Raw genomic sequence first — 16,455 nt, forward strand, 5'->3', positions numbered from 1 at the left:
TAGAAGGACCTGTATGTGCTCTAGGCTACTTAGTACTGGTTAGATCTGTTAGATTACATAAATCATAATAAAATTAGCTTAAATATTTAACGCCATATCATGCAGTGGGGCAGAAATTTGTGGCGCTACTCTCATTTGGCACATAGGGCTACCCTATGCAGATATTTTAGTGCATAACCGCTAAGAAAACAAATGATTGCACAATGCATAGAAAAATAACAGAAAACGTCTTGCGCAAATGCAGCTCAGAAAAACCTTTCAGCTTTCATTTGGTGTAGCAGCCTTTTTCCTTTTCTTTTTGTGTGGCTGTGATGGTTTGTTTTTCTTGATACATTCAAACATTAAAAATAGCAATGTGCTTTCTTCCTTTGCACTCTGAGAGGAAAACTGAGGAAAAAGCACTTCCGCCTTTCCCAAAATAGGCTAATTAGATTCCTTGCTATATTTAAAGTGGCTAGGCCTATATATATTTTATTAGAGTGGAAACTGGGAGAAAAGGGCAACGTTCTGGCAAATGACTGAATTTGTTTTTTTAATTATATTTTACATTTCCTATTTACATAATAGTCATAGGCTAAATGTAAATGAGATTTTTTTTTTAGGTCTTGCGGAGGTCTTAAGCTTTTGACCGATCACCCCCTTCTACCACCACCCCCGAAAAACTCGGCACGGATCGCACGATTAGCCTATTTTGCATTCAGAATTTATTTCAGTATTCAGCTTTTAGCCAAAATACATGCATTCATGTGGGCCTTGAGGGGGGTATGATACATTTGAAGAAACAGAGACACGTTTTGACCGTGCGTGACTTTACACAACAGCTGTGTTGAAATGCTGAAAGGGTGGTGGAAGTTGAACTGAAACTACTTTCTTTTACAGCAGGTAAATGCTGATGAATCTGCAAAATCATACTCGAATAAGGGAAATTGGTTAAGAAGTTTCACAATGAATAATTCCTGTTTTCGTCTCTAAGGTTTTTGAAAGTCGCTATTGAGGCAAGGCGAAACAAACCACTGGCTTTTACGGCATCTTAACTGCCACAAGAAAAGAAAGTGTGTGAGGTAAGTGGTTAAAATTTAAATTTGTTAAAATAGTGATTTTATTATGTATGCCCTTAACATTTGAACCTTTAATGATTTATTTGATCAGCGCTAAGCAAAAACCCCAAAACACTTTTTTTTTTTTGCAGTTTCTTTGACTTGTCATATTAGCCAGAGTATTTTACTCAAAGGATTTATTAAATCCAACTTACATGACTTTCCACATTCAGAATCAAGAATTTCTGTCACACAGATTCAGCCATGAATCTGATCTTGTTGGGGATTGTGCTCCTCGGGATTTATGTCCAGCAATCAGGTTTGGAGAACTTTGTGACAATATATAAATATGTAATAATATGTAGGCTAAATGAATATTAAGAAATAATATGGCTTGCTGACAATTTATTTCCCTCAAATACTTTTTGTACCGAATACTGAATTGAGCTGGTATTACTTTACTGTGTATGTGAATCAGAATCAAAATGTAATCACTGAAACAACTGAATCATGCTAATTATTTGAATATAATACAAATCTGCATGTGCTATAACAGATATCACACAGTAGCCTGTGTAATAAGTTTGTAAGGCCGCGCCCGATGGGGGTCTTCCGATCAGCGGGTGAAGGTTTCTGCGCGTTACAAATCTTTTCTCGCGGCAAAGTATTTTTTGGTTTAATTCAATACATTTTGTTATATGTATTAACTCGTTATTTCATCTGACTCCATAAATGAAAAAGGTTTTTTTAATGATATCCGTGTATCATTAAATGTGAGCGAATGTTTTACTATTCTTTTTAAACTCTTAAATCAAAATAATGTAAAAGTCAATTAGAATAATCAAATATAAAAAATGTATTATGTCAGGTAAATGTATCATTACAATTTCATAATCAATTCAAAGATAATCAATGCAAAACATCATATGCTCTAGAACAAAGAGGAAAAATGTTTACTCGACAAGAAATACATGAGGCTGAGAGGCTCGGCTCTCTGGATACAGAAAAGAGCCCCGAGCTCTCGTTGCGTTTCATTATATACCCAGACCTCATTTCAAATCTAAACATGGTTCACAGTGGACATTTACCTGCAAGTAACCATTTGCTAACAGTGGGACATTTGCATTCAGACAAATGGTTGGAAGGTGATAACGACTCGGTTACTAACGTAACCTCGGTTCCCTGAGAGGAGGGAACGAGTATTGCGTAAGTAGCTTACGCTATGGGAAAACTCCTTTTCTCGAGAATATTGAAGTCTTTATGTAAAACGCATTGCAGCTGCACAGCAGACAGCAATGAGCGAAGGAGCTCGTCATTGGCTGTGCTGTGGCAACTTTGCTCGAACCAATGATGGGGCGACTCTGAATGCGCGACCAATGAGCGCGCCTCGCGCCCGCGCGCGTCAGAGCCCGCCAAGATGGGCGTGGCCAAGAGCTATATATTGGGCGCCCCGTCATGAGAGTTCTTTAGGTTAAAACGACTGAAGCGAACTAACCAAGCACAAGCACTCGTTCCCTCCTCTCAGGGAACCGAGGTTACGTTAGTAACCGAGTCGTTCCCTTTCGAGAGGTCTCTCCTATTGCGTAAGTAGCTTACGCTATGCGAACACGATGCAAAACACCGTGCGTGCTGAACTTCGCCTTATGATAGCCAGAGGCAGGTGCCTGAGCTAAAAAGCAAAGTTATCATCCAACTAGCCGGCAGAGGCGAGCATTATATGTGGGAAAAAAGTAAAGAGCGGCTAGAAGGCGCTCAGTGTGACACAAGCACATACATAATCTAGATACAAACTCATAGTTCTACTAGCATCATGCTGATAGTACATTGGAATGCAATGTCGGGACCTGTAGGTTGTAAAACCTGATAAATGTGGACGGTGAGGTCCAGCCTGCCGCCGCACAAATATCCTCGATCAGTATCCCGCTCGACCACGCCCAGGAAGAAGCCACACTCCTGGTGGAGTGTGCTTTGACTCCCCAGGGGCATTGAAGTCCCTTGGCTTCATAAGCCAGAGCTATAGCCTCAACTATCCAGTGAGAGATTCTCTGCTTTGAAACGGCGGAACCCTTCGTACGGCCGCCAAAGCATACAAACAGTTGTCCTGTCTGTCTGAATAGGGCAGAACGCTCCAAATACACTCTGAGAGCCCTAACGGGGCAGAGTAGATTAGCGTTGTGTTCGTCTGCTGGAGACGATAGCGCAGTTAGGGAGATAACCTGTGCTCTGAAGGGAGTGGTGAGCACTTTAGGAATATACCCATGTTTTGGCCTAAGGACGACCCTGCAGTCGTTAGGTCCGAATTCCAAGCAGGCAGCACCACTCGTGAGGTTCCTGGGAACCCGTTGAGGGGCCATGCATGAAGGGCCCACAGATCGGGGCAGGGATGAAATATCATCCCGCTGGCCTGACTGAGGAGGTCTGGCCTCAGTGGAATCGGCCGTGGTGCAGATTGCATTTGCATCAATTCTGGAAACCATGTTTGGTTCTTCCAGAGTGGAGCTATCAGGAGCACTGCGTTTTTCTCCTCTCTGACCCGACTGATGACCTGTGGCAGCATCGCGATCGGGGGAAAAGCATATAAGGGGCGGCTCGGCCAACTCTGGGCGAGCGCGTCCGTGCTTTTCGTGAAGAAAAGAGAGCAGTGTGCATTCTCCTTGGAGGCGAAGAGGTCGACCTCCGCCTCGCCAAAGATTTTCCATAACCACTGAATCGTCAGCGGGTTGAGAGGCCATTCTCCTGGGAGAATCTTGTCTCTGGATAGCATGTCTGCCCCTTGGTTCAGCGCGCCTGGCACATGTGCTGCTCTCAGCGAGCGCAAGTTGTGCTGGGACCATAGGGATGAGTCTCCTGGCCATTGAATGCATGGAGCTCGACCTGAGTCCACCCTGGCGATTTATATACGACACTACCGTCATGTTGTCCGTTCGGACCAGGACGTGTTCGTTTTTTAGATGTGGAAGCAGGGCTCTGAGAGCCAAAGCGACCGCTTTCATCTCCAGACAGACATCTCCACTGCAAAATTGATTCTTAGACCCAGGCATTCTAGATGGCTGATAATCCAAGATCTGTTTGTTATTAACTGACTCACTGATTGTGCTAGGACCAGCCAATCGTCGAGATAATTCAGTATTCGCACTCCCCTTCGTCTCAAGGGGGAAAGTGCTGCATCCATACATTTCGTGAATGTACGGGGAGCCAGGGACAGGCCGAACGGAAGTACTGTGTACTGGTAAGACTGTCCCTCGAAAGAGAATCTCAGAAAAGGCCTGTGATGAGGCGCTATTGGAATGTGAAAGTAAGCTTCTTTCAGATCCACTGAGAGAAACCAATCTCCTGGGCGTACTTGCGCGAGGATATGTTTGGTTGTTAACATTCTGATCGAGCGAATCATTAGTGCTTTGTTCAGGTGTCTGAGATCTAGGATGGGCGCGTGTGTGATTACAACAGTGCGCGCTATGTCTGTAAGACTCGCAGCCTGAGCTGGGGTTGTGTTTGACACTGTAGGGACAGTGTTTATAAGTGGGGGTGCATAGACAGTGGTAGGCACACGCGTCACTTTTATAATGTTTCCCGCTTTTACTGGGGATGAATTCATAACTGTGTGAACAGTGCTTGTGTGTAGTGGTGCGTACATGACTGTAGGCACGTGATCTACATTCATGGGGCGTGCAGCCTGAGCTGGGAATGAATTTGGCACTGTTTTGACAGTATCTGGGAATGCACACTTTGTGGACATGTGAACCCTTAGTGACAGAGGCAGAAAAAGACTCTTTTTGTGTTTTCTGTGTGTCGCCGTAAAAACGGCGTTTGTTTGCAGGTGAGCGAGCTCTATGACTGGCCCATTGACTGCTGTATGGACATTTCCAGCCCCCTGTAAGGGGACTGGGTAATGTTTGAGATTTTGCAGAGAGAGTGGTCCGGCTTTTGCGAGACACGCACTCTCTCTTCTCATTCCTGTGGCTAGGAAGGCTTTCGAGGCTCAGGGTTCAGCACAATCTTGGGCCGAGGACCCCGTCGCTCAGGAGGCGGCTCGCGGTTGTGGGAGCGCGAGCGGCGTCGAGCGTCAGTCTGAGGCGCGGGCTGAGAGGCGGTGGGGGCTGCTCTAGCCCGCTGCGGCTGTGGCAGCCTCTGTCTGCTCTGCGATGAGCTGGAGCGTTTAGGCAGGAAATGGCGCATAGCTTGTGAAGCGTTCTGGGCCTCAGTGAAGCGTTCGGCGAAACCTTTAACTGCCCGTCCAAACAGCCCGCTGGTGGAGATACGCGCGTCGAGAAACGGGGCCTTATCCGCGTCCTTCATCTCCGTCAGAGTCAGCCACAAATGGCGCTCGAGAACAGTCAAATTAGCCATGGCACGGCCAATAGACTGGGTGGTGGCCTTCTTGGCTCGCAGGGCTATGTCAGTCGCGCTGCGCAGGTCCTTGAAGGCTTCGGGTTCGGGGCCAGACTCGTCCAGGGAGCGGAGAAGCTTGGCTTGGAACACTTGAAGTACCGCCATTGAGTGAAGCGCTGACGCAGCTTGGCCGGCGGCGGCGTAGGCGCGACCAGCGAGAGCCGAAGTAGTGCGGCAGGGCTTCGAGGGGTGGGAAGCCTTGGCTTTCCATCCGGTGGTGGAGAGCGGGCAGAGATGATTGGCCACGGACTCCTCGAGGGGCGGCGTTCTCTCGTAGCCCCTTTACTTCGCGCCGTCCACCGAGGAGAGCGACGAAGAAAAAGAAGGCTTCAGACGCGCAGAGTGGGGGGCTTTCCATGACTTGGTGAGTTCGTCGTGAACTTACGGGAAGAAAGGAGAAGGCCTTTGCCGAGGGGCCTGCTGGCGCCCCTGCAGAAACCACTCGTCCAGTCGGCTTCGGGTTGGTTCTTCGGGAGTAGACCAATCGAGCCCGAGGTCCTCCACGGCCTTCGAGAGGATGCGGTATCCATAGTGGAGCCCCCACTCGTGTTAGTTAGCGTCGACGGGGCGGGGTCGAAAGTGGACCCCGGCCAGTCGTCAGATGCAGCGTCGATGGACAAATAGTCGTCCTCAGACGCGCCGAAAGTCACAAGGCCCACCGCTCTGCTAGAGGGGTGTGGGTCCGGCTGAGTGAACTGAACCGGCGGTGGGGAAGACAAGAGCGGCGGTGAAGCACGCGGAGACTGGCTCGGCGTGACGTCACTGAGCTCAGGTTCAGGAAGCCTCTGTGAGCGGCGCTTTTTCTTAACACGCGGCTCAAACAGAGGGGTGTCGGCGATGGGCTCGCTCGCGGCGAAAGCAGCGAAGCGAGCCCGCAGTGCGGAGAGACCCAGGTCGTCACATTCCGGGCATCCGCCCTTGGTCAAAGCAGCTTCTGCGTGGTCCCGGCCCTGGCAGGGAGCGCAGATGATGTGACGGTCCCCGTCTGGAAGAAGGTCTCTGCACGACCCGCAGGAAGGCATTTGAAACAACGCCTCAGAAAATTGCTCTTTTACAAATGTCGCGGGGCGAACAGATGTAAATACTTGCGTGTAGCGTGCCGGATGGCTCAGTAGGATGGCGTTCGAAGGCGGCTGAAGATGCCGACGTCCTCGTAGCAATCCCGCTGGTATGCTTTTCCACTGCGGCGAAGGCTTTCAATAATCCGGAGGATCCAGCAAAGAAGGTGTTCGCTGAAGGAGATTAAATCTAAAGAACTCTCATGACGGGGCGCCCAATATATAGCTCTTGGCCACGCCCATCTTGGCGGGCTCTGACGCGTGGCGGCACGAGGCGCGCTCATTGGTCGCGCATTCAGAGTCGCCCCGTCATTGGTTTGAGCAAGTTGCCGCAGCAAAGCCAATCACCGAGCTCCTTCGCTCATTGCTGTCTGCTGTGCAGCTGTAATGCGTTTTAAATAAAGACTTCAATATTCTCGAGAAAAGGAGTTTTCCCATAGTGTAAGCTACTTACGCAATAGGAGAGACCTCTCGAAAGGGAACTCAAATACACCCCCTTCTGTGGAAGATATTTCCAAACTCTTCAGAACTTTATTACCTTTTGGTTTACTTCTTTGGGAATGAGACATTTGTACCAGTCACACTGAGACATTTCAAATAAAACCAAACATGTATAAAACTCGATGATAATCATTCACATTAAACCATTTAGATTCTTGTGTGAGTTTGGGAGATCTCACCACAAGTAGGAGGGAGTGTGGGGTCTAGGGAAAGAGATGTAGATTAGGATGAGGGAGTTGAGGCCCTCATCTTGATAGTGCACGAGAGTGAGTTCAAATGGTCTTCAAGTCTTCCAAGTTTTATTATACCCTAATTGTCATTCATTCATTTGGTGTCTTTTTGAAGTTTCACAGATAGTGTGTTATTCAGCATTTTTGGTGTCCACTGGGAAATGTGATGATCTGTTGGGTCAGGTTGAAAAAGACGCCTGTTGCATGAACCCTAACTACGGCTACACAGAAGCAAATGGAGTGTGTAGGTCCTGTAGGTAAGTTTTATTGATCTGATGCTTATGATGTTCATGTTCAAAATCCTATTACGATAAATGCCACATTGAGCTTCAATGAAGTGAAAAACTCCAGATGACGATTTTAAGATGGGAGAATTATTTCCTAACACATTTGTTCATTGTTCATAGATATAGTTCATTTGTTTCCACAAAGAAAGTGACGTTGCATACATTTTCATATTAGCCTAAATAAATATTAAAGTTGACATTAAATGAAAATTCACCCTATCAATCTTGTAAATGCATGTCTTATTGTTAACGGTTCATCCATGTCTGTTTCATTTATGTTTTCCTTTTTTTTTTTTGGATGTTAATCATAATGGCATAACTCGATCTTCCAGTGAATATGACAGACTTCTCTCTGCTGACATATCCCAATCATTAAGTTCTGTATCAATAAATTGACTTAATCCCAGCCCATTCACAATGAACTGCAAGCTTGTATCTTAAAATCCAATCAACAGAGATTGACTGAGATATAAACTCACAATTGCACATTATAAAGTCAGATTTGCAAGAAATAAACTCACAATTGTGTTTTATAAAGTCAGAATTGCGAGATATAAGCTCGCAATTGCAAGATATAAACTCACAATTGCGAGAAATAAACTCACAATTGCGAGAAATAAACTCACAATTGCGTGTTATAAAGTCAGAATTGCGAGATATAAACATGAAATTCGGAGAAAAAGTCAGAATTCCGAGTTTATTTCTCACAATTGTGACTTTATAACACACAATTGGGACTTTATAACACACTATTCTGACTTTATAACTCGCAATTGTGACTTTATATCACGCAATTCTGACTTTCAGAATTGACTCTGAGATGTAAACTCGCAATTGTGAGAAAAAAAGTCTGAATTGTGAGATAAAAAAAGTCACAATTACCTTTTTTATTTTTTATTCTGTGGCGGAAACAAGCTTCCATACCTTTGTGCTTATAGTCAGCTTGAAATGGATGTTGTGATAGTCTTTTTCCGCTATTGTGACCTATTTTCAGATGAAACGGCTTCTCAAACAAGAATAAATGTAGAGTGGGACTTAATTGATAAAATTTAAAGAATGCATGAAGCTATAATAATTTTTTTTATTTTTTTTATTTTTTTTAAAGCAGAGGGTCTGTTCTTTATTTTCATATAGCCTATTGCATGTTCAGATATACAACAAAATATTCTGGGGCCATGAAATATTTGAGAAAAGTAAAGGACCAAAAACCCTGCGGTGGCTAGCAACTTTTCTTTTTAAAAAACGCTGGCGGGTACTGTACAGTATTCCATAAAATCCTTTAGAAGAGTCTTGTATGTTGACCTCCAGGCCAGCAGCATGGACTCAGTGGTCTTCCTGGGGCGAGTGCTCGGTGAGTTGTACAGAGGGAGTAAGGCAAAGGCGACGTTCTTGTTACGGAGATGATAATTGCTCAGACCCTGAGAATCTAGGAACTGTTCAAACTGAACCATGTGTGAAAAAAGACTGCTGCCCAGGTAATAAGAAAATTAAGTAATTGTTGCATTTAGACATAAAGGCTTCTATGAGCTTTCTCATGTTTCCTTAAATTTGTTGTCCAGTGGAAGGTGGCTGGTCAGAGTGGGGGAAATGGCAGCCATGTTCAGTCACGTGTGAAAAGGGACTAAAAAAAAGGCTAAGAACCTGCTCTAACCCAGTACCACAATGTGGGGGCTCCTGTAGCGGTGAAGAGGAAGAAATCGTTTCTTGCGACACTGAAATTATCTGTCCAAGTAAGTATAGTTTTCTTTTTTCTACTTACTGAAGAAGATACTAAAAATTAAGAACATGCTGCCATTTAATGTCTAGCTCATGGCGGGTGGTCCAGTTGGGGAGGCTGGGGTCCCTGTCCAGTTACTTGTCTTGTTGAAGGACATAACATTCAGGAAGAACGTCGTAAAAGGACTTGCACCAACCCCACTCCATCCACGTTTCCACTTGGCAGAGACTGCGAGGGCTCTGACACTGACACCCGCCCTTGCAGCGGACTACCTTTCTGCCCAAGTAATATACTTTATTTTCTTCTACAAAACTGCCAAAAAGATGAGAATTGTAGAAACCAGAGCTTTATATCTCTGCTCCACAGTTGATGGAAACTGGGGCCTTTGGTCAGGTTCCACAGCCTGCTCTGTGACGTGCGGAGTGGGCCAGCAGATACAAAGACGGTTGTGTGATTCTCCTAAACCTAGTCATGGTGGCAGACCGTGTCGAGGTGAAGAGCAAAAACAAGGTCTCTGCACCATTCAAGCCCCTTGTCCAAGTAAGTGGTGTGACACAATGAAATATTGATCTAAACGAACAAAAAATCATGTGTGATAATATTGGTATTCAAATTAATTTCTTAAAGGGATAGTTCACCCAAAAATAAAAATTCTGTCATCTATTACTTTAATGTCGTTCCAAACCCATAAGATTATTGTTTATCTTTCAAACACAAATTAAGATATTTTTAATGAAATCTGAGATTTTTGTCCCTCTATTCAAAGTTTATTCACCCAAAACTCTGGCACTTTAAAATGTTCATAAAGAGATTGTAAAATCGTAAAATAAATCCATTTAAACATATATACACTCTGTTTATATTCTCTGAATGTTTATATGTGAATAAAAGCCTAAATGAAATCTCCTCATCAAATAAAGCGATCATGTCTCTTCAGAAGATAAACCATTTGATTCATATGGATTTATTTTATATTCTCTTTATGAATTCTTTGAAAATTCAGAGTTTTGGGTGAATAGACTTTCAATGGAGGGACAGAAATTTCTCAGATTTCATAAAAAATATCTTCATTTGTGGTTTGAAGATGAGCCAAAGGTCAAAGTCTTATGGGTTTGGAATGACATAAGGGTGAGTAATTGATAACAGAATTTTCATTTTTGGGTGATTTAACCCTTAAACTTAATACATTTGTCTCTCTCTTTCTGTCAGTTGATGGAATGTGGACCGAATGGAGTGAGTGGGGTTCATGTAGGAAACCTTCCACTAGAGAAATCAAATGTAAACAAAGGGAAGGAAAACGAAGGAGAGAAAGGGACTGTGATGGTAGAAAATACGAGGGAAACTTTTGTGAAGGAGATATTGTTCAACACGGCAACTGCTATGACATTGATGGCTGCAGCAGTGAGTGCAAAGAAAATTAATATCTGTGTCTGAAATTGCATTCTCTCTAAGTACTACATTTGGTTTGAAGTTGAACCTATATAGTATGAATACGAGTAGTATGAATAAAATTCGGATGAAGTGCTTCTGCCATGGTGTCAGTTAAGACACTTCACTGGTGTTCACAATTCCTCTGCTGTTGCTTCATGGTATTGTAAACTGTCCATTGGATACGCACTCAAGAAACTTGGCAGAAGTAGTAGGTCATCCGTGTACTTTTCGTCTACTGTTTTTCGAATACTATGAATTAAGACATACTACACTTTTGGTGTACTGTTTTTAGAATACAATGAACAGATTGGAAGTAGGTATATTCGTGCACAGCGCATTTTGTTTTTTCAATTGAAAGCTACATAAATACAATTCATGCTCATTTTTATACTTTAGCATCAATATGTCTAACATTTTATAAATTTACAAACTTAATGTTATTACATCTCAAACAAAATGGACATTCATTACATTGTGAATGATGATATTAGATGACTTCTAGTTTCAGACAAAAATAGGATTTTTCCAAAACATCACAGATGGAAGGTCAGTTTTTCAAACAAATAACACTCTCTTACTATGTTCAGTGGATGGTGTCTTGTCAGAGTGGAGCAAGTGGAGTTATTGCAAACCTAACTGTGGACCAAACTCTGCACAAACAAGAGAAAGAAAGTGTGTTCCTAACATCTCTGAATACCGGTAGGGGAAAACATCTCATGCTACTAAATGAAAGAAAATGTTGTCTATAATAAATCATATAAGGGTGCAATTCAATTACATACGTAGGTTGTGCATTGTTTCACAATCAGTGTACATATTATTTGTTTTTCTTTATCTCTCATAGTACCAAAGACCTGAATATATTCTCAGGGAAGCCAAAGGTGGATTGTTCGGGTTTGGAAAATCAAACAGAGAGAAGACCATGTAAAAATGTGCCTGAGTGCGAGAATTCCGTTGTACGATTATGCTCAGACCATATGTATATTAATTTTAGCTAATTAAATTGAATACATTTTAATTTAATTACATATTCTCACTTTTATCAGGATGACTGAACAGAGAGTCCAGTAGCTGTTGAAGACAAGAGGACCAGTCGCTGTTCACAGCAGTTAAATATTGTGAAATATACTACCAACAGAAAAAAATAAATACTTGCTTTGTTAGCTTTTGTTATATGGATTGGATTGAATAGTGATTAATTCAAACTTCTGTAAACTCTGCTTTGCTGCCACAATAAAGTATTAAAGTAATGCAACATAGTGTATGTGATAAAATGATTGATTGCTGATTAATGCACACTTCTGTAAACCCTTCTTTGTTGCCACAATAAAATATTAAAGTAATGCAAATGTGAGAAAATGCTTGACGTTATACTACCTACAAACAATTAATCGAATGAAGAAAAAATGCGAGGGTTATCACGTAATGTTCACTATGGTTTCACAAGGACAGGAGACTTGCAGGAAACAGGTGATTGTCTTAAAAAGCCATTGCAAACAAGTAAAATTGCATTCATCTTAATGTTTACAATGCTTATGCACTTATTACTATATAAATGAATACATAATATATTTTATAGTCCTGTTATATCTTAAACCCCCCCAAAATGTCAGGTTGTGCAACTGTCCGCACAAATGAACAGACTAAAATACTAATTTAAATGGTGTTTTAAGAATAAAAAAAATAAAAATGAAATTCTATGGCATCACTTTAACCGTTCATATAAACAAATTCTATACATTCCTGTAGATTTAATAGCTGTTGAGATAATTGAAAACCTTTTGTCAAGCAATTTGCATGTCAGAATGGCACAACTGCAAACATGGCTCTCTTATTATGGTAATTACAGTATGCATGATAAAGCATTGTCCAGAGGAGCCTAATTGATCCTTGTAGATCTCTATCAAATACCGGTAAAAACTGCTTTCAAGTATGAGTAGGTTGGTACACTTTCAGGTGAATTTTAACACTTAGAAATGTTCACAACTGAAACTTGTTTAAATACATTGTTCATGACACAAAAATATACATTACATCAGTTTTGAAAAGATTTAAAAAAAAAATGTTTATTTGTCAATGACCTATATACAGGTATATATATATATATATATATATATATATATATATATATATATATATATATATATATATATATACACACACTTTTGCACTGATTTAGCACAAAGGGATTTATAAATGTCTAATAAACTGCACGTAAAGCATGTTGTCTGTCCTTTCCTCTATGTTGTTCTTGTACCGTCCGACACAGAGAGCAGAAATATGCTCAAGTCAGGAGCAATCTAAATAGAACTAAACATTTTGTGCTAATCATACTTAGGTGTATCTGCACTTTTTCACAAAGACCAACACTGGGAAGTTTATTGTTTATTAAAAATAAGGAGCAAGTAAAGTCTTGCAAAATCCAAGGAGCTGAGAGTGAAGGTGAGGGTACAGCGTCAGTGCAGGAGTCTTCAGGATCCACTGAATCCCCTTTGTGCCTCTTGTGTTGAAAGAGATCAAGGAAACAAAACGGGATAAATTGTATATAGTAGTCCGTATATAATACAGTTATGGTATTTATAATACCCCATTTAGCCTAGTGTGATTTGATCTAGAAAATGGCTTGCTGACGTTTTAAGCATGGTTTTTAATCTTACTTATAAACTTCCATCTCCATTTCCCATCAGTACAAATCAGCTGAGCTGAAACATAATGGTAATAGTCAACAGAAACACAATGAACACAATTGTTTATCAATTGACGTTACTCCTCAATGTTATATTTAAACCCTATTTAGAAGTCTTTGCCTCTTATTACACAACAAAAGATAAACATGCATTAATAGAACGGGTTTAACCATTAATAGGCTGTTCATGGTTTGTAATGCGGTATTAACTTTACCTTTATTTTACCTGATAACGTCCCATAAAACTACTAATTTAGAGAGCAATAATCAACTAGCATGCTTTAATACAAAAGTTAATTTAAATCAGATGTACTGATAATATACAATCGTATTCTTTAAACGTCTTACCTTTTAAAAGTGCATCACAAACGGTCTGTTCTGCTGTACAAAAAATAGGCTGTAACTCTACCGCGCTGCTGCTACTTCCGGGAACTATTGAGAGGGTCCGCGAGCCGCCATTGCAGTAAAAAACCGTTCAATTTTAAGTCAATGGAGTTGTCGCAACCATAGATATCATATAGAGACTCTCGCTCTGTATGCTCTGGTGTGACTATAAGCTGTCTCATTTCGAAGGCTGCGACCTCTTGTGGTCGTATTTGTCGACCCTAAACATTATCGAGGCTGCCTCATTTCAGAAAAGGATTACATAAATTACATGAATTTATAAAGGTTACTTTTCTTAAATAAAACATCCTCGATGACGTATACGGCCGACAAATGCCAACACTGGAGGGCGCAGCAGCCTTTGAAATGAGCGACTGCGACCATAGATTGATGGTATGCTTATTTTAAAACAAGTCATTATAGAGGTTTCAGAATGAACGTGTGTGTGTAAATGACAAGCCGTTGTTATTGGCGGACTGTCCCCCTAAAATAATTGGGTAGATTGCCATTTAATTAAAAAAGTTGGCAGATCTGTCAGTCTCAGAGAGTTATACTCTCTTGTTGTGGTACATCGTTTTGTATACAAGCAAATGTATAAGTATTCAAAATAAAATATATGTTGGTACAGAAGAAATGCACGCTTTATATCATGTTATCCGCCGAAATAGCTCAGTTGGGAGAGCGTTAGACTGAAGATCTAAAGGTCCCTGGTTCGATCCCGGGTTTCGGCATTTTGACACAAACCTAAACGGTGTCAGTATCCACGCCCACGAGTCATTTGTAGTTTCAATAGACTCACAAAAAAATGTATCTCAAGAACTGATATCAGCTGTTCTCTCATTTAAAATTTATCAAATGGATGGAGAGAACAGATTGAATTGCACGTGTTTTTTAAGAAAGAACCAGGTCTAGAGAAAACCCATTGTTCACTTTGAGTTTATTACCGTGGTTGGTTTATTTTTTTTTAATACAACTTTAAAAATCTGCCAGAACTTAAATTACACATTACTTGAGCTGACTTAATTTTTAACATGCACATCATATGACATACATAAGTTGTGCGTATTATACTATTATTATACTATTTTCCTATATTCCGTGGTACTGGTTATCACCTTCGTTTCGCAGAATTCACACAAATGACTCCGGTTCGAAACTAATTTATTTTCCTCTTACTTAAAAATAAACTTGAACAAACTCTACCATATAGGGCACATTTCTAATAACATCAAATCCATTTCTCGTCTGGTACTATAGGAATGTTAGAATCCTGCAAGCCAGTAGACAGTATTGTGCTGATCAAAACTTTTGCAAAATGTTGGAAGTTAGAAATGGTGTTTCTAATCAAATATACTTAGGTCACAAAATTGCATTAGAAACAAAACCACAAAATTACATAATTTAGCTGTGTGCCAAGAATCTTGCTTTTGAAGTTATATTGACTCTAAAGCTACATTAAATCAGTTACATCAAACCAATAATGTTTCCAAGATTCTTTCTGGCCATTTCAAAGGAATTATAGATAAGTGCTTCTCAATCCCTGTCCTAGAGACCCTCCACCACTGCACATTTGGATGTCTCCCTTGTATAACATACCTGATTAAACTCATCAGCTCATTTAGAAGAAACTGCAAGACCCGAATTGGCTGTGTCCATTCTGTCCAATAGGTAGGATGTCCAAAATGTGCAGTGGTGGGGGTCTCCAAGACAGGATAAAGAAGCACTGAAATAGACAACATGTCACTAAGAAGCATAATAAAAAACTAAACATTCCTTTCAGCAACAAGATGTTCAAATGACTTATGGCACTAAAGAAACAAAAACCACAATAACTAACTCATTAATAATTAAATAAAACTAATGTTCATGCCTAAATAGGGACCTTGTGTCTACCAAATCAAGGTGCTATCTATGGCATATATACTTTTTCAATTTACTTTGGAAAGTGGTAATATTTTGCTAATCTGTGATGGAAAAATCTACCTTAAATGGATAGTTCACCCAAAAATTAAAATTTTGTCATAATTTATCAATCAATCAATCAATCACCTTTTATTTATATAGCACAATAAAAGCAACAGTAGTTGGCCATTGCGCTGTACAACAGAATAAATATCTTAAAAACAAAAACCGACCGCAGAGCAAGGGACAAAGGGATTTTACATCAGAAACACCAATTTAACAATTCAACATTAAAATCAAGGACAATTATAAGCCAGTAAAAACAGGTAGGTTTTTAACTTAGATTTAAAAACAGACTCTGTGGATATCAGCCTTAAAGATATAGGAAGACTATTCCACAGTTTTGGACCAACAACAGAAAATGCACGGTCACCTCTCGTCTTCAGTCTTGATCTTGGAACCATCGACAATCTTTGTTGAGATGACCTCAATGATCTAACACAGTCGTTTAACGGCTTGAGGGTGAGTAAATTAATAATTTAATCACCCTCAAGTTGTTTCAAACCTGTATGAGTTTCATTCTTCTGCTGAACACAAAAGATATTTAAAAAAATGTTGGTAATCAGACAGTTGATGTACCCCAATAACTTCCATATTAGGAAATAAAATACTATGGAAGCCAAACTCATACAGGTTTGGAACAACTTGAGGATGAGTAAATGATGACAAATTTTTTTAACTATCCCTTTACACTGCTGCGTTGTGGAACATGGTAGCTAATCATTAGCTGGTTCACATTTTTAATGGCCCAATACAATCTACCATCTTGGACC

General features: G+C 40.9%; 1 protein-coding gene and 1 non-coding gene across 4 annotated transcripts; both read left to right on the plus strand.

Annotated features, from left to right (window-relative positions):
* Positions 1 to 370: 370 nt before the first annotated feature.
* On the plus strand, positions 371 to 12,009 carry LOC143732982 (properdin-like). 3 transcript variants are annotated; one of them, XM_077224475.1, is made up of 12 exons: positions 371 to 882; positions 974 to 1,061; positions 1,271 to 1,356; positions 7,331 to 7,472; positions 8,811 to 8,977; positions 9,062 to 9,232; positions 9,309 to 9,503; positions 9,586 to 9,759; positions 10,429 to 10,620; positions 11,238 to 11,349; positions 11,495 to 11,606; positions 11,697 to 12,009. In XM_077224475.1, exons 3-12 carry the CDS (start codon positions 1,302 to 1,304, stop codon positions 11,703 to 11,705), a joined length of 1,329 nt encoding a protein of 442 aa, XP_077080590.1. In that variant the 5' UTR covers positions 371 to 882; positions 974 to 1,061; positions 1,271 to 1,301; the 3' UTR covers positions 11,706 to 12,009. The 3 variants fall into 3 exon arrangements, with proteins under 3 accessions (XP_077080590.1, XP_077080591.1, XP_077080589.1); XM_077224476.1 differs by having other exon boundaries at positions 663 to 882; positions 1,190 to 1,356; XM_077224474.1 differs by having other exon boundaries at positions 663 to 882; positions 1,294 to 1,356.
* Positions 12,010 to 14,378: 2,369 nt separating this feature from the next.
* Positions 14,379 to 14,451, plus strand: trnaf-gaa (transfer RNA phenylalanine (anticodon GAA)). Its single transcript has one exon. It is a non-coding gene; the product is annotated as a tRNA-Phe (tRNA).
* Positions 14,452 to 16,455: the final 2,004 nt, after the last annotated feature.

The sequence above is a fragment of the Siphateles boraxobius genome, unplaced genomic scaffold, assembly GCF_051911475.1.
Source record: "Siphateles boraxobius isolate OS27281-9 unplaced genomic scaffold, OSU_SipBor_1 9, whole genome shotgun sequence".
Classification (NCBI taxonomy): Eukaryota; Metazoa; Chordata; class Actinopteri; order Cypriniformes; family Leuciscidae; genus Siphateles; species Siphateles boraxobius.